General features: G+C 57.6%; 1 protein-coding gene and 1 long non-coding RNA gene across 4 annotated transcripts; one reads left to right on the plus strand and one right to left on the minus strand.

Annotated features, from left to right (window-relative positions):
• Positions 1-2,730: 2,730 nt before the first annotated feature.
• LOC116652414 lies at positions 2,731-6,243 on the plus strand. Its single transcript, XR_004305410.1, has 2 exons — positions 2,731-3,031; positions 4,952-6,243. It is a non-coding gene; the product is annotated as an uncharacterized LOC116652414 (long non-coding RNA).
• On the minus strand, positions 5,612-19,252 carry STAT3 (signal transducer and activator of transcription 3). 3 transcript variants are annotated; one of them, XM_015885853.1, is made up of 24 exons: positions 19,125-19,252; positions 15,274-15,420; positions 14,647-14,791; positions 14,411-14,509; positions 14,040-14,135; positions 13,865-13,946; positions 13,341-13,435; positions 12,983-13,134; positions 12,386-12,544; positions 12,169-12,261; positions 11,392-11,451; positions 11,110-11,139; positions 10,883-10,976; positions 10,751-10,798; positions 10,427-10,510; positions 9,950-10,048; positions 9,656-9,791; positions 9,377-9,429; positions 9,195-9,289; positions 8,756-8,895; positions 8,183-8,395; positions 7,914-7,956; positions 7,522-7,634; positions 5,612-7,423 (listed from the first exon to the last, which is right to left on the minus strand). In XM_015885853.1, the coding sequence occupies exons 2-24, from the start codon at positions 15,399-15,401 to the stop codon at positions 7,368-7,370; spliced, it is 2,313 nt and encodes a 770-aa protein (XP_015741339.1). In that variant the 5' UTR covers positions 15,402-15,420; positions 19,125-19,252; the 3' UTR covers positions 5,612-7,367. The 3 variants fall into 3 exon arrangements, with proteins under 3 accessions (XP_015741339.1, XP_015741338.1, XP_015741340.1); XM_015885852.1 differs by having other exon boundaries at positions 8,180-8,395; XM_015885854.1 differs by lacking the exons at positions 5,612-7,423; positions 7,522-7,634 and having other exon boundaries at positions 7,910-7,956; positions 8,180-8,395.
• Positions 19,253-19,494: the final 242 nt, after the last annotated feature.

Raw genomic sequence — 19,494 nt, forward strand, 5'->3', positions numbered from 1 at the left:
ATGGGAGATCATGTGGAGAGCCCCTCCATCTCCAAAGGGCAACGGAATCAAGTCAAATGTAAATCTGAGTTTCACTGCAAACAAACTCACTCCTCAGGACGTCCCTCACATCACTGCTCAGGAAGCCTCAAAAAGCATCTGGAAGGTAAACGGTGGCCGGGCTGAGCCGTGGCCAAGCTCAGATGAGCTCAACAGGATGCAGTGTGACGCTGTGCATTCAGGGGAGAGTGGGAGCACTGGGCTTCGTAATTGATTTCCTAGAAAATTGCCTCTCCTGCCTCCTGTGTTTGGAGCATGAGCGTGAGGAGCAGCAGCACAGTGGCCTTCTTCTCTAAGTGGCATCTCGAGGGTCTTAATTATTTCTGAGGACTGGAAGCATTTATTTAGGCAGCTGCTGGAGAGGTCCCAGCAGTGCTGGTTGCTGCCCTTCCCTCCCCCCCCTGCCAAAGCCCTCCCAGCACTTCTTGTAAGCAGGGCCCCTCCACATCCCTCTGTGCACAGCACGGGGCTCCAACAGAGCACAAAACCCATGGACAGGGTTGGCTGCAGACCGGGCCCCGCAGCCCCCATGGGCTGTAAGCAGGACAGGAGGGCTCACTCAGGGCTCCGGCCTCTTCTTGCCTCCCCTTGGGCTCCCACATGGTCACAGATATACGTTATAGTCAGAAGAGAACACAGCGATAATCCAGCCCCTGTAATAAAAAACAGATGAATCCCCAAATTAGTCACAGCCTCGTGTTTTCCCACTCCAACATCCTCAGTTTAAAACGCTCAGCAAGAGCGCAGCTACAGCAGGGCTGCAGTGGCACCGAAGGTCCTGCTGCTGTCTGCACGCTGCTCAGCTGCTGCTGCCATCACTGCAGCTTTCTTTGGGTGCTGCTGCTCCTTTGGGTGCTGCTGCTCAGGCTGCACCCACCTGCAGGGCAGACCCTCAGGGCTCCTCAGGCACTTTCCATGCAGGGCCATTTCCCAGCACTGAACTGCTCTTGTTCTCCTGCCACCACCCAGCCCTGAGTCACAGCCGATGCCTCTCAGAGCCCCACATGGCACAGCCAGAGCCACCCGATGCCAGCAGCCCCCTCCCTGCAGCCCAGCCCATTTTCCCAGAGCCCAGCTTAAAGTTCTGCAGTGCCCCACACCGCCAGGCGCAGCCTCTGGGTTGCTTTGGCTTTTTTCAGTCCTTCTCATGCTCACGCAGTTGGGAAGGGGCCATTTCCTGCAGTGCTGACTCAGTCGTGCTGTGAGGTTCTTCCCACCTGCCCCACATCAGTGCTCAGTAACGATTTCCCAGCTGCACAGCTGGGAGGATCCAGCCGTCAGCTGGGCACAGGGTGGGCACAGAGGAGGGAACCCCAACCTGCAGGAGAGGCACCCAGTGCATCGAGCACAGCTCCTTGGAATGCTGCTGCCCGCCCTGCAGGAAGGTGCCCAAGAACGGCATGTTCTGGGCAGCAAGACAGCTCTCAGATTTAACTAAAATGGTCCATAAATCGTCCTCTGGGGATCAGGGGGATACACACAGTGCTGCCAAATCCAGGGTGGCTGCTGGGTGCAGCACTGGGGCACCAGCACAACCGTCCCAGGGGAGTGGGGTGTGACGCAGCAGGGCCAGCACTGCATGGGTCAGCGCTGCTGCAGCCGCCCCGGGAGCTGCTCCCTTTGGAACAGCACAGATGGAGAAGTGCAGGAAGAGCTGTTGGATGCAGAATGCCGGGGCTGGAGGAGACAGCAAGCTGCTGATGGAGAGCTGGAGGTGGGGTGAGGAGCATGGTGCTGGTGTGCAGGGCACCAGGCGTGCATGGAACATGTGGCTGCAGCACCATCCCTTGTGCCAGGGGGAAAGAAAGAGCTGCAATCACGGAAGAATGGGAATGGCATTCAGTCCAGGGGGGAGTTTCCACAGGATTATTCTGCATCCAGCTCTCAGATATGGCTGAAAGCAGCCCCAGTGTGTGCTGGGTCTCAGCAGCCAGGCAGTGTTGGTGCCCAGGCTGAGCTCTTTGTTCGCACACATCATTCATCCAAAGGGGAACAAACAGCCATTGCTGCATACTGCAAAACACGGGGAAATAACAGCCAGCCGGGTCTGCGCCGTGAGCTGCAGCTCCCAGCCTGGCACACGCTGTACACAGGGGTCTCATCCCCCCTGGCACAGGGGGCAGCAGCAGCTCCAGAGGAGTCAGAGCCCCCAACCCCCACCTGCATTTGTGCTGCAGCACATCCCCACATCCTCACGTTGCCACAGAAACAGACTCGACTGGCTCTTGCCATAAACACGTGGCCACCGTGGGTCAGTGCAGGTCAGCGTGGCTGCCCCAGCCCAGAGCAGGTCCCCACGTTGTTGGAGGCAATCAGTGCCAGATGTGGGCTCAGCAGGGTAAGGCTGCAGGAACGGGAACCAGGGCCAAGGGAGGCAGTGAAAATGGGAACCCGAAAGTGAGAGCAGCCCCAGAGCTATGGGTGATGCTGGAGAAGGAACTGGGCTGAGGGAAAGCCTGCTGCTCTTCATCCTCACCTGGGTGGGTGAGGGATGGGGCACAGCCCATGGTGCTGGCTCCCACTCCAGGAGCTGGGGCTGCCATGGATCTGTGTGAGTGAAGCTCTGGGCGCAGCTCAGAGCTGCAAACAGGCAGCAGAGCAGGGCTGGCTTTGTGCTGAGGGGTGGCTGCACAGAGCAGTGAATGAGGACCACGCGGTGCTGGAGCTGCCAGCTCTGACCTCTGCCACACCTGGCAGCAGGAACCGCCGCTGGGACCTTGCTTGGCTCTGCTTGGCTGCGTATTAAAGTTTGAGCGTGATGCAATGTTTGCCCTTTGTTTTATGAGGTTTGGGAAGCAGGGATAGCGCTCGGCTTGGGCAGCAGGGCTGCACGAAGCTGCCCTCGTGCTTGGAGCTGCTGGCGAGAACAGAGATCAGATGAACGTCTGCAGCAGCGCCCTGGTGCTCACTGCCTCACTCCATGGCAGCACACGGCTTGGCAGAAAAAGGATGGAGGAGACTGCAGAGCCCCCCTCCCTGTGCAAACCACCAGGTACAGAGCATTCTGTGCTCCCAGAAATAGCAGCTCACTGTGCTTTGCAGGCTGCAGGTGAGTGAGGGCCACCCAAGGCTCAGGGAGGGGGGAAGGTGCAGGAGGGGAGCAAAGCTGGGGCCGAACAGCAAATCCTGCAGCCCAGGGCCAGAGCCAGACTCAGTGCTATTGCACTGTGCGTGCAGCCTGTGTGCCAGGTGGGAGCGTGGCACTGGGGGAGCTGCTCTGGCTGCGCAATCTGAAACTGCGGCGTTTTGGAAACCCAAATAGCTGCTGCGTGCAGCTGCGTGACCCTGCACATACCAGGCTGGGGCAGCTCTTGGAGGGCAGCGTGGGAGCAGCTCTGTTGGTAGAGGTGCAGGAGCTCTGTGGGGCGGCGTGTGGTTTTCCTGCCTCATTGGAGCCGACGGGGTCATTGCAACAGCAGTCAGGGAGCAGAGGTGCACGGCCCGGCTGCCCTTTGGGCGCTCCATGCTCACAGGTGCTGCTGCAGCAGAGGACACGGTGCAGCTGCTGACAGCACCCTGAGCAGCCCAGCACCCAGCGCTGTGAACATTCAGATGCAGGAGGGGCTGTGATGACCAGGTGCTGCTGTTCTTCGGCCCCGGTCACCTCCACTCCCCACCAGCTCGGCCTTGCACATGAGCACCTGTGGTGAGGGGAGGGCACAGGCTGACCTTCCACAGCATCTATCACCCCAACGTACCCACCACGTGGTGCTGCCTGCAGGTCTGCACAGCCAAGGCGGGGCCAGAAATGGGGGAAGAATAAAGCTATGGGCAGTGTCAGCACCCCAAGCCTTGGTCCCAATCCCAGCTGGGAATCATGTGGGGCTTGATAAGGAGCACAGCTGTGCCCACAGAGGGCTGCCCTGGCAGGTGGCCACCCACCCCCTCGGGGCCGCCCAACCCTGTCACGCGAGCATCTGCATCCCAAGCAGCTTATCCGCATTTGGAAGCCCCTAATCCGGCCGCGTGTTTGACCCAGACACGTCTCCACTCCCTCCCTGCTGCGGGGCCGGGGCTGGAGGGGAGCGACCTCCTTTCTGAGCCACAAACAACCCCACATCCCCCCCCAGTGCCGCATGGGGCAGCACAATGAGGACATCATCACCGGGATAGCATTGGGACCAGGCAGACACCAAGGGGAGAAAAGCCCCCTCCAAGCTGGGATGTCCTGGATGCCCCACAAATCCAAACCATGGGCTGCAACAAACCCTGCCAGACCTCACCGTGCGTGGTTGCTGTGCTGACAGAAGTGCATTTCCTGCAGCTTCCCCCAGATGCAGCCCCACGCAGCAGCGCTGGATGCACCGTGTGCCCACCGGAGCACGCAGCCTCAGCGGATCCCTTCTGCTGCAGAGCAGCCAACTGGAGCGTTCACAATAGCAACAATTGAGCTCAGATTGGCGGCCAATTAACCCAAGTTACTCAAGGGACCGGGCCCTCCGGCTAAACAAGCGCGGAGCAGGTTCAGGCAGGGATGCAGCAGGGCATGTGGGCACATGGAGATAAGAAACCACTTATCTGCAGGAGTGTGGGAAGGGACGGCACGTTCCTGACACCAAACGGTTGTGGCAACCTCAGAGTTTGCATATCAGTGAGAAAAATCCTTCTTCTGGGGTTTTCCAGCCCTTCTTGCAGCTGGGAACCATCGGGGAAGGAGCAGGGCTGGGCCTTGGGGGACTGCACAGAGCCCCGGGGGGGAACCTGGGGCTCCATCGCACCTAATTCACAGTGCAGCTCTGGGGTTATGGGCGGGGGTCCTTAGGGAACAGCACCCACCTCAGCACTGAGCCAAGAGCAGAGCAGGGAGCACACAGGCAATAAGGGCATCTCCAGCATCTTGAAGGAGCCCGGAGGGGATTGGGGGATTTACTGAGCATGACCTGCATGAAAAATCCCCTGCTAATCCTCACAGCGCAATAATCCTTCCCTCTGGGCCGCACCTGAGACCAAACTCTGCATTCATTCTGCTGCTGCATCCACCTCTGCTCCACTGAGGGCCACAGGTGGTGGGAATACAAGTGCCGGTGTATCTGCCATCTCCTGCCTGCACCTTCCCATCCTGCTCCTGCATTGCACAGCGCTGCACAGCCCGGGGAGCCGCAATGCTGCTGTGCTGGGGCTCAGCTCGGGCTGCAGCCCGCGCAGCGTTTGATGCAGCAGCGCTCGCTGCCCACTCCAGCGCATCCCCACGAGGGGGCAGGGCAGCCCCACGCTGCAGCCGTAGCCCCGGCCGTCCCCAAAGCAGCCGCCCCTGCAGCCAACGCTGCGGACACAAAGAGGGGGACGCCCCCTCTGCCCGACCCCCATCCTGGGGAGCAGCCCATGCGCTCCGCCGTATCCCCAGGCCGGCTGCCACCCCCCCCCCCAGCACAAGGCCCCAAAGGGTCCCGGCCCCGTCCCGGCCTCCCACGCTGGCACCGAGGTTTCCTTGACGCAAGCAGAGCGCAGCCACGCGCCGCTTGTGCCCCACGTTGGCGCAGCCGGGACCCCGCGCTCACAGCTGCCCACGCAAACCACGGCGCTCACGGAGGGGTCGGTTCCCGGAGCTGAGGGAGACGAATGGGAGACGGGGCCGCTTTAGAGCCTTTATTTTGGAGTCAAAGCCTGTAGATACAGCAATAAAATATACAAAAACATAAAAATTTGTACGGTTTTGAATGTGGCCCAGGGGCGCCATTGACGGCAGCCAGAGGCAGCGACACATCAGCACAGGGACGAGCAACAGACCTTGTGCCCTCTGAGCGCCCACTGACTGCAGGGGGCCACCGTTCTGCATCTATGGGCAGCCCCGAGACCCCTGCCCTGCCCTCACACCGTGTCCGGTGCTGCCCAGGGGCTGCCCCCAGCCCACAGCGAGGGGGCACAGGGGAATGATGCTGCCTTTGGCACTGCCTTGACTCTCTGCACAGCTGATGGACAGGGACCCCCTGCACCACAGCATTGCTATGGGTACAAACAGAGCATCTCTAGCCAGAGCACCAGAACCATTACAGCCCTGTGCCGGAGCCCAGAAGTTTCTCTGCTGGTGTTACCCACAGCTGCTGGGCCCTGCCCCATGCTCCCACCTCACTGCATGGAGATTCCTGCTGCTCTGGGGAAGCACACGACCCTCACGCTGCCGCTCCCTCCCATTTTTGCTCAGGGATGGAACAGAAACCCACGCCTGGAAAGGGCAGGAGGGCTCCCTACACTTGGGTAAATACCGAACAACCATTAGTCAGCACAGCTCCCAACCTTCCCTGACCTCCAGCGTAAGGAGTCTTACTGCCTGCAGCATCAGTGCACCTATACCTGCTGCTGCCCCTCAGGCAGATTCCTCTCCCTTCATCCACCTTCCTTCCTTCAACCCTTATCACCTCCTAACTTAACACTGACAGCCAACCTCCAACAAAGTGCCACACAAAGCGCCTGAGAAGCTGCAAACCCACTGCCTGGAACATCGCACACTGTACTACAGAGCCTGGACACCCACTGCAGGGCAGACTGGACAGCAGCAGCCCCTGCTCCCCTGCTCTGAAAGGTCTCACTTTGCTCCTGTCACAAGTCTGGCCAAGGGGCCACCGAGGGTCAGGAGCAGCCTCCTGGTCCTAGGAAGGACCCAAGATGTAGATGTGTGCTCACAAGCACACACTGCTGCCAGGATGCCTCCCTGCCCTTCCCCACTACAGCACAGGGAAAGACGTGGAGCTCAGGGCTGCTGGAACCGTGGTCTCTGCCCACAGCAGGAAGGCAGCACTAAGCACTGACACTCCCTGCTCCTGGCAGAGCACAGCAAAGCCCTCCACATCACCCTTGTGTTCCTCCACCCTGCAGCACAGAGCCACTCACACCCTCTGGGCCACAAGTGGGACAAAGGGAAAACAGAGATGAGATTCCTCTGTAGGTTCTAATGGCTGCTGGGCAGCTGCTGCACAGCACAGATCACCCGCAGGGAGACTGGGTCTGGCCGATACCCTCTCAGATCCAGACTCACTGGACTGTGGATTTCCAGACACTGGCAGTCAAGAAAGCAGCTTTCAACAGCAGGCAGCACGGCAGGGGCTGCAGAAGCATTGGTAAAAACTGAGGCTGCAATCGGAGGCTAATAGGCACTTGAATGAGCAAAACAATAATAAAAAACTGTTATGGAAGGAAATAGAAAAAGGTTCAACCCCTTCCCCCCAAAGAGGCGAACAGCACCACAGCACAGAGTGTCTGTTCGTCTGGGTAAAACAAGGAGTCGGTGGCAAGGATCACAGCCCCCAGCTCCTCTCAAGAAAAGGCCCAGAGCAAATGTGACCAAGAAGGATTTGGAGCCACGTGGGTCCTGCAGGTGCCAGCACAGCGTGTCACATTGGTGAAGAAGCACACTCCTGGGTCAGCTCCATGTCGAAGGTCAGCGACTCTGTGCAAAACGCAGGCAGGAGTTACAGGGGCTGCGCCCTGACCCGGGGTCCTGCTATCACCAGGACACCTTTGGGCGCTGGGTCCCACCAGACTCACCAAACTGGCCTCCTGCGTTGGCCTCCGCTCCCTCGCTACCATTGCCAAACTGCATGAGGGAGTCAAGGGTGCGTGGAGACATGGGCAGGTCAATGGTATTGCTGAAAGAGGTGCTGTCAGAAAGAGGAAAAAGCATCAGAGCCCGGCCAGAGCAGACACCTCCGGCCCCTCCAGCGGGCCCCAGGGCACAGTGCAGGCAGCTGGGAGCCCTCTGGAAGGCAAAGGGGCCCTCGAAGGGAGAGCGGCCCAGCAGTAGTGTGGGCAGCACACTGCCACCTGGCTCAGCTCCACTGCAGTCCCCGTCCCCTCCCCCGATACAGACAAAGCGTTTGTGGCAAGGCTGAGCTTGTGAATGTTCCCCCGAGCTTACAGATACCTCCAGGAACACTTACGGGGTGACACAGATGAACTTTGTCTTCAGGTATGGAGCAGCACCTGAATGAGAGCACAGCCTGGTCACCATCTGCAGGTGGAGGAACCCCACTCCCCTCCTCACAGCCCTGCAGACAGCCTTTGTGCACTGCCCACACCCACAGGGTCCCTAGGCCATCCTATGACCAACACGGGATCCCCTAATGGATGCAGTTTTCCATCAGAGTGCTGTCCCTGCAGCCATTCCACAGGCAGGAGCTGTGCTGGGACGCAGAAAATCAACGACTACCTGAGTCAGTGGCTTCTGAGTGTTCCTGGCTCTCAGAGCGGCAGTACTTCCCAAATGCCTCCTCTTTTGGGATGTCGGGGTACAGATACACCAGGGGAGACACCAGAATGTTGGTGGCATCCATGATTTTGTAGCCCATGATGATTTCCGCAAATGACATGCTGTTCAGCTGTTGTTTGGTGTAAGGTTCCACAGACTGGATCTGAGTCTTTCCTGTATGAGAAGACTTTAGACACAGGGCAAGACACCTGCAGTCCTAGGGCAAAGGCAGGGACATTTCTCAAGCTCCCCAGATGGGACAAAGTCACCTGGGGTTGTGCTTAACCTCACGAGGCGCCTAGCAGAGCACATGGCAGGACAGACCTGCTTCAGTGCATGTGGGTGGGGGCAGTCAGGATGCAGGGACCAGAAAAAGATGCCCAGGCTCAAAGACTTAACCAGGGACAAGAGCCATGACGACAAGCACAAATGCCTCATTAGGGGAATGAAGCCATGGTCCAAATCCCACTTTGGAGCCAGGAAGGCTGGCTGAGAAAAACAGCACACCCAGGGCAGAGGTGGAGAGCAACGTACCACTGATGTCCTTCTCCACCCATGTGAAGGTGATGCCGCCCTCCTTGCTGCTCTCACTGAAGCGCAGGAGGAAGGTTCCTGGAGGTTTGGTGCTCAGGATGGCTCGCTCCCGCTCCTTGCTGATGAACCCCATGATGTACCTGGGTGCAGGGAACAAGGCTTGGTCAGGACATGGGGGCAGGTATTCCAGAGCATGAATCCTGGCAGTTCTCTGTACACTGACAGGCAGCAGCAGGGCCTTGGCTGGCCACCGCAGAGCCAGAGTTTTGGGGATTGTCTGGGGAGTCCCAAGTGTTTTCATTCTGAACCATCAGGGCCTGGACAGAAGAAGCATTCCAGGAGAGCTCAGCTGCACCTGGAACAAGGTACTGCCTCCACAAGGACAGGACTCCTGGGTCCACAACCAAGGGTCATCAGACTGACAACAGCTGAGACTCACCCTTCATTCCACAGTGCCAGGATGTATTTTTTCACCAAGTCAATGATGTTGTCCAGCCAGACCCAGAAAGAGAAGCCTTTGCCTGCCATGTTCTCCTGAGAAAGAAAGCAGAGGGGTTGTGAATATAGCTAGAGTGGAGAACAACCAAGGGGAGGCACTTGGGGGAAGAGAGGGAATTATACCTTGCAGAACTTGGCCCAGGTGATCTGACAGCCAGAGTAGTTCACACCTGGCCCTGACAGAGAACAGGACTGTTAACATGTGGATATGACTGTTTCTCAAAGATACAGTTTTCAGGGAGCAACCACAGGTTTGTGGTATTTGGAGGAAAAAAAAAGTCAAGCCACTAAAAATGACAGCTTCTTTCCCAAATACTGCAATCTCACTACAGCATTGCCTTTAGGAGTGGGGAGCTACCACCAGGGTTGGCAGGGACAGACAAGACACCGATGCTGGATTACCTAGAAGTTTTTCTGCCAGGGTTGTCAGCTGCTCAATGCTGAGACCACGCTTTGTAGTAGAGGAGAACTGCCAGCTCAGCACCTCTGCCACCTGGTCCCACGTCCCAATAGGCGGCTTAGTGAAGAAGTTCACGTTCTGTACAAGAGAGAACACAGCCCTGAGCATAAAAAAGGGACAGAAGCAGGGCCAGGTTCCATCCCGATGGGCATGAGAGTTCTCAGCCTCTCTGCCAGGATACCTGGCCCAAAGAAGGCTTCACTCCTTCACCAGCCACCCCATGGTTCCAACCCTACCTTGGGGTTGTTGGTCAGCATGTTGTACCACAGGATGGATGCCCAGGCATTAGGCATCTGGCAGATGTTCGAGATGACAACCACAGGCAGTGAGTGGGTCTGCAAAGATAGGATACGACTGAAGTCAGAGACTTATTTCCAAATCCTGCACTTCCCCACAGGACAGCAGACCCCAGCAAGGATCTCCCACTCCATTCTCTGTGCCACGAAGGCCCTAGGAAGGGTGTAGCCGCACAGCAAAGGCTGATACCACCTCTAGCCAAAGCCTCCCCCACCCTACAGTTCATTCCACTGCAACCCACAGCCTGAACTTCTTGCTTCCTGCCAGTCAGCTCCCCAGCCTGGAAGGGCAGACATACCCAGCACAGAGCAGGATGCAACTCAGGCAGGGCCACACACAGCAGATCTGCCTCCCAGAGCTGCTCTTCCGCAGCAGGGCACAGCCCACAGAAACACAGCAGCTAATCCCCAGCTCACCTCCAGATCAATCTTCAGCCCCTGGTGGTACACCTCAGTCTCAAAGGTGATGAGGTGCAGCTCCTCAGTCACAATCAGTGAGGCCTGGGGGTGGAACAGAGCACAGTAAGCCCACAGCAAACATCTGCCCTCAGCCTGACACAGCACTCTCAGGTCTGAGCAGGGAGAGCTGAGCTGGCAGCTGTCACGTGTCAGAGGGTGCCATGGCCACCCCTGCAGCTCAGCTGCCCAGTGGGGAACAGGACACCCAGGCTGCTATGGCTGCCCTGAGTGCAGCTGCCAGGAAAGGGCTCTCCCAGCCAGGGTCCCCTTCCCAGCACTTACATCGCAGTTGGCTCTGCCTCCATTACCACACCGCTGTTCCCGTAGCGTCTGCAAAGGGAAGGAACATGCTAAAGCAACACCATGATGTCACATTGCCTCAGTGGGAGCAGTCTGAGGCCTCGTGGCACCTACCAGGTGCTTGAACTCTGCTGAAAGGCTGCCGTTATTTGACTCCTCCATGTTCATGACCTTGGTGTTTGTCCCCAGGATGTTAAACTTCCGGGACCTAAAAAGAGAAAAGATGCAGCATGGCTGATGGTCTCTTGGAGCAGGTGTATAAAGGAACATTTGCCAACATTAAAAGCAGAAGTGAAAGGGAAAAAAAAAAAGGAAAGAAAAAAAGAAACCATTTCACTTACCCCCGAAGTGCTGCAACATCACCAGAGTCCCTAGGAAAGGGAAGAGAAAAAACAGTCACAGCCATAGCTGTGTGGGGGGTGTTTGCTGTACTACAGCATCAAGTCCCACGAGGCCCTCAAACCTATGAATGAAACCTGGGAACCCACCACCACTCTATACTCTCTCCTTTAAGGTCATACTGGCCCTCAGTGCAGAGATGCAGCTGCACTCAGGGGCAGCAGGAGCGAGTCTGACTGCAATATCCACACACAGCACCTCCAGGATCAGAGCACAGGACTCACTTGTCAATGCAGACTTTGATTTTCAGCTGATAGTTCAGCTCTGGAAACTTCACCAACAATCTGAAAAGAGTCAGCAGACAGACTGTCAGCACCAGCATCACGAACACATGAACAACTTGAGATAAACACAGCACCTGGCACAGACCACAGAAGAGCTGGATACACAGCAGTGCTGCACACATCCCACAGGAGACAGCATCATTCACACCACAAAGCCCACCAGGACACAGCACAACCCAGCTCCTTTGGCACGTGGCACATTGCCCTGAACCTATGGCTCCCCCGAGCCCCATACGGAGAGTTTGTTTTGGCCACTGACTGCCCACTCCAGGCAGACTGCTCTGAACCATCTGTGTTTCTTCTGCCAAGGAGGCAACTGGGGCACAGCTGCGAGATGGTAATGAAGCTGCAGGCAGAGCCTTGTGTCGGAGCAGCAGATTTCTATAGAAGCTGGTGAAGAACAGGCCAGAATACAGGCCTCTGGCAAGGACACACTGACACTTCCTGTGTCTGCCCCCACACTGGGATTTACCAGAACCCCAGCTGCCTCCAGGAATACAATAGAGCCCCAGCCAACAATCACCATCCCTGCACTGAGTCACCCAGGCTGCACTCCAGCGGGGCCAGCCTGCAGTGAGCCATTCCCTCCCAGCTCCAGCACTCCCTGGGCAAACTGAAGACTGCATCTGAACCAGCTCCTCCTTGGAGACAGATGCTGCATTTGCCCTGCATGGCTTCCTCCCCTGCACAGAGGAATCGCAGGGGCCAGCAACCCACCTGACTTTGGTGGTGAACTGCACACCGGTTTTGATGACCAGAGGCCGGTCAGGATGCATGGGCATGCAGGGCTGCCTCTCCACCACAAAAGCACTGTAGGAGAAGACAAATAAAATGCAGTCAAACCTCAGCCCCACCCCAGCACACAGTGCTCACCCCTTCATGCACTACCTGTAACCAAGGAACAGGTCACAAGCTCCCTCTCAGCCCCAGGCACCTTTTCATCAGGTTCCTGAACAGCTCCACAATCCGCTCCTCCAGCATTGGCCGGTGTTGGACAATTGGGTCACCCTTGTAGGACACCTTCTGCTGCAGCTCTTCCAGTTTCTTGATCTGCTGCCGGGTCTGTAGCTGTGATTCAGCAAGAGAGGTTATCCTAGGGAGCAGGAAGAACCAGCATTAGCTCTGGCTGCCAAGTCCTGCACAGTCCCTGCCCACAGAGCCCTCCTCCTCCCCTCACTTCTGCAAGAGAGGACATTCACTGTACCAAACCAGCACAGAACAGAACATGTCCGTAGTGCATTTTTCTAGGCCACAGACTATGAAAGAAACCTGCATGAGCCAACGTTCTGAGCCGTTATACCAACCAAGGGCACAGGAACAGCCACGCAAGCCACCAGCCTTACAATCTCACAAACCTGGAGCTAATGAATCCAGCATTATTGTCCACTATCAAGTATAAGGGTGGCTATCAGATTACATTTACACCTGCAGGCATCAGCAGCCATTTAGCAAAGACGTTGCCAATGGCAGAGAACTCATTTTTGGTGCTGGCATTTGATTTCTGCCTCTCCAGGGTCCAGTGCAATCTTACCAGTTCTCGAGCCGGTCTAAGCAGATATTTGGAGGGCCACCAATGCAGGCAATTTGCTGCCGTCTCTTCCAGTCTGCCAGCTCCTCATCTGCCAGCATCTTCTGCACATACTCCATGGCTGACAGCAGTCCTGCCAGCTCACTCACAATACCCTGCCAAACGAGAAAGCAGGACCTTCAGCATTCTGACTCCCTCCATGTCCCATAAGTTTCATGATCACAAGAAGTGGAGCTGCCCGCTGATTTATTGCCAGCGCTGCTCTTCTAATTATACCCATGTATGACTATCAAATCCATATCCCAGAATAAGAGCACACCTATACCCTGGAGGGATCTGGAAGGCCAGTAGCGTGACATACCCTTCGCATCTGGTCCAGTGCCGTGAGCATCTGTTCCAGTTGCTGCATTTTCTGACGTGTCACTGACTGATTGTTTCCATTAAGATCCTGCATATCTGTGCAAAGAGGACACAAAGCTTCAGCCAAACAAATGCACTCCTCCTACCCTCCCAAACATCACAAAGACCACAAAGCTGACTACAAATGAGCAGACATTCTAGGAAGCCATCAGTAGTTAAGCAGTGATCTCAGCCTTTGACAGCTCTGCCTCCAAGCACCTTTCTGGCATTTCTGCATACACAGCAGCATTATCACCTTCTCATGCAGTTCTCCTTCCACAGGCAAAGCTCAGGTTTGGATCCCCTGCAGGCCCTGTCAGCTTCTTTTTGTTTCTGTCACTATCTCCAATTGCCATGCAAATGCCCTAACACTAACCCACCCTTCAAGCTTGGGTAGGAGGCACTGGGAGGGCTGGAACACACCCTCCGGCATGTTTCCTTGCAGGAACACACTTTGGCTTGCCAGATGCTAATGAGCTTTAATACCTCCTTGGCTTTTCAAAGTCTTGTAGTTAAAATCAAAGTCATCCTGGAGATTCTCCACCACTTTCATCTTCTGCTCCAGATCCTGCAATGCAAGAGATGGGATTTGTTCAAAGTACAACATCCCCACAGCACTCCTAGAAGTACCAGGGGAAGAAGGTGCCCAGGCAGCACTTACCTGAACTCTCTTCCTTACATCCTGCAGATGCTGCTCCAGCATCTGTTGCTTTTCTGTCACTACAGCTGCTGTTGGATGTGTCGCCTGTCCCCCTTGCTGTAGAAGGGACAAAGGAGGGCATCAGAACTGGGCTGTAACTCAGGAAGTTCTGCATAAAGTCAAACCCTTTACTACACAAACAAACAAACTTAGCGCAGAGCACTGATGCACCCCAGAGAGCTGGGGGTCATCTGCCCTTCACTGCAGTTTGAGCACCCCTCTGAACTACCATTGCTGAAAGAAACATGTAAGAAGCTTCAGACCAGAGCTTCCTGATGGCACCAAGCTCTGCAGAGCTGCTGGGTGGGCAGAGGGACACCTGAGTCACCTACCTGGGCTGCAGTGGCAGCTGTCTGGAGGAGCCGTGACTCTTCCCACAGGCAGCGAGCCACGATGCGGGCTATTTCCATCGGCTTCTCCAAATATCTGCTCTATAAAACATCGAAGGCCTCAGGGTTAGCCTTCAAACTATAACTGCTGGGATCTCTGTGTGCTGTAGGGCTGGATCTGTGAGCTGTGACAAGGAGGCCACTGCACTTCAGTAACAGAATGTTGCCTCCCACCTCACCTGCAGGAACTGCTTGATGCGCCGCAGGTTGTGCTGGTACAGGACATTGGATTCCTGCAGGAAGCGGCTGTACTGCTGGTCAATCTCCCCCAGCAGGTTGTGGAACACCAGCGTGGCGTGTGACTCCTTGTTGGCAGCATATGCCCTGCATGAGGAGACAGCAGAGCCCTTACACCCAGCCCAGGGGAGGCACAGCACAGTGCTGCAGGAAGGGCAGCTCTGTGAACACCTGCTGCCCCACACACAGCCCAGCATCCCAGTGACTGCCTAACCTACATCAGGATGCAGCCACAGTTGGCCTTGCTCCCATGAGAGCAGGGAGACAGAGGTGTTTCAGATGCTGGAAGACAGCAGGCACAAGCACCTCAATTCCAACCTTGTTTAGAACAGAGCTTGACGTAAACCCTGACACCTCTGCTGTGGATTTCCCCTTTCTCCCAGTCTGAGGTCTGACACCAAACACACAGACTCCCACTCCATTTCACACTGCATGCAACGCAAGGAGGAAGAATAGACCCAGCACCCAGAGAAGCTGGCAGAGTCCCTCCAGAGCCGCCTGGCACCTGCCGCTGTCCCCAGCTGGGGGTCCCAAGTGCAGTCATGTGCCAGAGCTGGGCAGTGCCTTACCAGTCCTGGCTCTCAATCCACGGGGCCAGGAACTGCCGCAGCTCCATGGGGAAGCTGTCGCTGTAAAGCTGGTGGAGCTGCTCCAGGTACCTCGTGTCGAGCTGCTGCAGCTGGTTCCACTGCGCCATCCTGGCCGGCTCCGGAACCCTGCAGGGACAGGCAGGTCAGCACAGCGCCCCTGAGCCCACAGGCTGCCCCCCTGCACAGCACACGGCTTGGCTCAGGCTGACCCTGGGAAGGGAAACAGGGAAGGGCTACAAGGCTGCAGTGCGCTGGGCTGTGCCCACGGGGCTGAGCTCTGCACTGATCCAGCAGCGAGAGGGCTGCCTGCCCACCTGCCCTCACCACCTGATGCTCAGCACGCAGCCAACAGCCAGCTCCAGTTCTCCTGCATTAACAATCCAGAGGCAGGAAGCTCTGCCCTGCCATGAGCCCCGGGACAACGCTGACCTCCAGCTCCCAGCCGAGCTACAGTGAGGAAACCCTCCCACAACAAGCAGCTGTCAGCTCCCAGCTCAGCACTGCTGCCATCACTGTCACCTGTGCTGAGAGGAGGTGGAACCACAGACCCAAAGCACACTGCCACTGAGGGACTAATGGGCACGAGTCGGTGTGGGCAGCAGATTGGTCAGCATGCAACTGCTCAGGGCTCCAGGCTGGAAATGTACCCAAAACCAGGGCAAGATCCACTGCGCTGCCCCAGCTGGAGCTGAGGAACACCCGGATCCTGACTCATCCTCCCTTCAAAGTTAATCCAAAACATCTGAGAGCAGAGCAGTGTGTCTGGCTGCCCAGCTCCAGCCTCTCCCATTCCTAAGCAGGACCTCAGCCATAAGAACCCCCAGAATGGTCACAGACACAGACAGGCACAAAGCCTCGCTCGGTTTCCTTGGAAAAAAAACCTTTCCCAAGCACCTGCCTTCGGATAAACTTCCTCCTAGAGAGGCACCATTTCCCAGAGCTTTCCTACCTTCGTGCCCGGGGGAAGAGTGAAAGGCTCGGGCATGCAGGTCACAGCAGCGGGGCCGGGGCTTTGATCTGCTGCCAGCCCCTTCCGCAGCCCCGCAGTCAGCCCTGCGCCTGCTCCCGAGGGCAGGGAAGGAGCTGCAGCGCTTACAGTAAGTGCGGAAGGCGGAGACTGCCAGGAAGCAACAGAAACGAGGAAGGAGCAATTTTCAAGTGAGCGGCTCGCACATCAATAGGAGTCAGAGTCAGCCGAAGGAGCGACAGCAAGCTGTGCAGGAAGCACAGACACAGCAGCACCACTGAGCCTCACCACGGGCTCACTTCCCCCAGAAAGTGGTTTGATTTTTGCAGGCAACCCCAGCAAGTGACACGTCAGCAGGAGGCACAGGGCTGGCACATGGCTGACACCAGAGCTGTCCCAGAGGCACTGGAGATGGGCACTGACTGGGGGGGAGATGTGGGGGCCACAGCTCTGTGCCCCGGGTCCCCCCCAGAGCAGCTGGTGTTTGTTGTATGCGACCCCTCCTCTATTTCTGTGGATAGTTCTTAGAGGAGAAAAAGGGGAATCAGCCCCACCATGAGACGTGGGGAGATGACACACATTGATTGGCACCCGACAAGGAGTTAAGCTGCTTTTTAGAGCTTTGTGGCATTGCGCAGCCCAGCTGACAGCAGCATCCAGAGGACATTAACCTTGAACCACAGCCTGGTGCAATCTCTAGAGAAGATCATGTGAGCAAAGCCTGGATTTAACAGAGCAATAGGTGAAAGGGAGGAGGAGAAACAGGAGCCTGTAAGGAGACAGACATTCTGTCAGACTGGAGGGAAGACTCGGCTCTGTTTGACACGTGTGTGACCCCAGGACTTCTCTTTTCACACCACGACAGGCCGGGCCCTTTGCTGTACCCCATGGCTGCTCACCAGGCACAGCACAGGGAGCGCTCCCAGGTGCTCACACTGCTTTTAGCTGAGTGCTATAGAGGCTGCCAGCACAGTGTGAAACATGATGGGGGGGAAATGAAGCAAGAAACACACAGCCAAGAGCTGAGAATCCACAAACCACCGACATCCGCAGCTCCCGCCCTGCACTGCCCTGATCCAAGCAGGTCTCCCATAAGCAAAGCTCTGCTCTGGGTCTCACTGGGCCGTGTTTGAACCCAAACCCGTACAGCACTGAAGGAGAAGTCCCTGCACACCACCCTGTGTGCAGCCCAGGGAGCAGCAGCTGCCCTGCAAAGTGCTCAGCCACGTTCATCCCTGAAAAACAGAACTTGCACAAAGCAAAACAACCTGCTCAGCCTCATCCCACTGCAGGCATCTCCTCCCAGCGCAGGCACACAAAGTGATGAAGGAAGTGGCTGCAGAACATACGCACAGTACAATAAGAGGCACCACAAAGGACTCAGTGCTGTGGGAGCGAAGCAGCCCGTGGGGATGGTTGCTGCCTTGAGCTGCGCTCACTGCTTGCTGGTCCATGGGTCCTTTCAGCCCTTTTCTCCAGGGATATCAGCACAGACACAAACACCACATTGAGTTTTTACGCCCCTCAGCTTAATGGGCTCCTGACCTACAAACTCCCCCCACGCCACCACAGGAAAAGGGCTGTGAACAGCATCCACACAATGTGCTGCGCTATGGGCTCTCGCCAAGTGGGACAGCTCTGCTGCAGCGGCTGATGGCGGCTGCCAACCCATCAGTCACAGGAGGATGAGGAAAGGGAGGGAACGTCTGGGAGCAGCAAGGAGACAGGAAGAGGATTCTCCTCCTTCACTGCAGCTCACCCCTCCCAGTGGTGCCCAATGCTCTGTGACCCCCTGACCACCTGCTCTATGAAACCTTCCACAGCGCCAGCCCAAAACCCAACACAGATCCCTCTGCAGCCCATCCTGCTGTGGGGAAGCTCCCGGGGCAGGTTTAAAAGCCTGAGGGCTGAGCCCTAACAATGCTGATGGGTTTGCTGCCTCCGTGGTTCATCTCTCACTGCTGGAGAAGAGCCAAAGAGCAACTGATGTGAGCGGGGCTGAGCACAGCATGACGCAAGCGCTGAGGTAAACAAGCTGTGCAGAGCTCAGAGCAGAGCGGCTAAAAGTAGCCCCAGAGTTAAAGTTCATCTTTCTTTAGCTTCCCTGCAAGGGCAGAGCACGACAGCCTGAGCTCAGCAGTGGCACCACAGCTCCACGTACCCCAACAGCCACAATCGAGCAGTGCTGCCATTGAGGGAAACAGCCCCACGATGGGCTCTGTGTGCCTGGATGTACCTGAGAGCATCCCCCTGTGACACAACTTACAGGGGCTTCACCAACAGGAAGAGGGAGCAGAGGGAGAACATTGAGACACCCTGAGAGCGCTGCAGCCACCTGGACGGGGCTCAGTGCCCACGGTGCAGCTCCGCTGCGATAACAGCCACCCCCACAGCACAGCCCAGCCCCGGCAGCGACCTGCCCCGCTGTGCTCTGGCTCTCAAAGTGCACAGCACGGCACAGCACAGCCCGGCACAGCACGGCACAGCACGGCACAGCACGGCACAGCACGGCACGGCACAGCACGGCACAGCACAGCACGGCACAGCACGGCACAGCACGGCCCGGCACAGCGCGGCGCTGCCACACACCGGACCGCAGGGCTCAGCTCCATGTTCCCAGCCCAGGCGTTGTACCGTGCACCCGGCGCAGTGTCCGCCATGTCGGTCCCGCCGCTCTCAGCTCCCCGCGCTCGGGGCTCAGTGCCGGGCTCTGTCGGTGCAGCAGCTTCGGGGCCTCCACGATCGTCCCGTGCTGAGGCCCGTCGCACCCGAGGCCCGGCCCCGCTCCCCCCGCTCCCTCCCAGTCCCGTCCCGTTCCCTCTCGCTCCGTTCCCCGGTTTCCCATAACTCATCTCACTCTCACCGTCGGTTCCGGCCGTGCCGGCGGTTCCCGGTGCCGCTGACGGTCGCGCTCCGGTCGGTTCCCGGTTCCCGACTGCGGCTCCCGCAGCCCCGGCCCCGCCCCCCTTCACGTCACGCGGGGCGCAGCCAATGGCGGCGCGGCGTTCCGTCCGCCTCGGGAGGGACGGGCCGCGACAGCCAATCAGCGCGGCCGTCCCGAGGTGACGTCACGGATCGCGACGGCGCCGCTTGGGGGCGCTGCCCCGCGCCGGCTGTTCCCGGATGGCGCCGCCTCCCGCCGCGGGGCGGTGCTGGGCAGGGGGCGGCGCGGGGGGAGGTGGCAACTGCCGGGAACAGCCGTGCGGGAAACCCGCTGAGTTCCGGGCAGCGCC

This window comes from Coturnix japonica, chromosome 27 (assembly GCF_001577835.2).
Source record: "Coturnix japonica isolate 7356 chromosome 27, Coturnix japonica 2.1, whole genome shotgun sequence".
Classification (NCBI taxonomy): Eukaryota; Metazoa; Chordata; class Aves; order Galliformes; family Phasianidae; genus Coturnix; species Coturnix japonica.

Bases quoted from the DNA above. Each gene is read 5' to 3' on its own strand.
- STAT3 (XM_015885852.1), bottom strand. From the start codon at position 15,401: ATGGCGCAGTGGAACCAGCTGCAGCAGCTCGACACGAGGTACCTGGAG. The intron at 14,510-14,646 runs GTGAGGTGGGAG...GATGTTTTATAG, and splicing joins GCATCAAGCAGTTCCTGCAG to AGCAGATATTTGGAGAAGCC. The intron at 13,947-14,039 runs GTAAGTGCTGCC...CTTGCATTGCAG, and splicing joins ATGTAAGGAAGAGAGTTCAG to GATCTGGAGCAGAAGATGAA.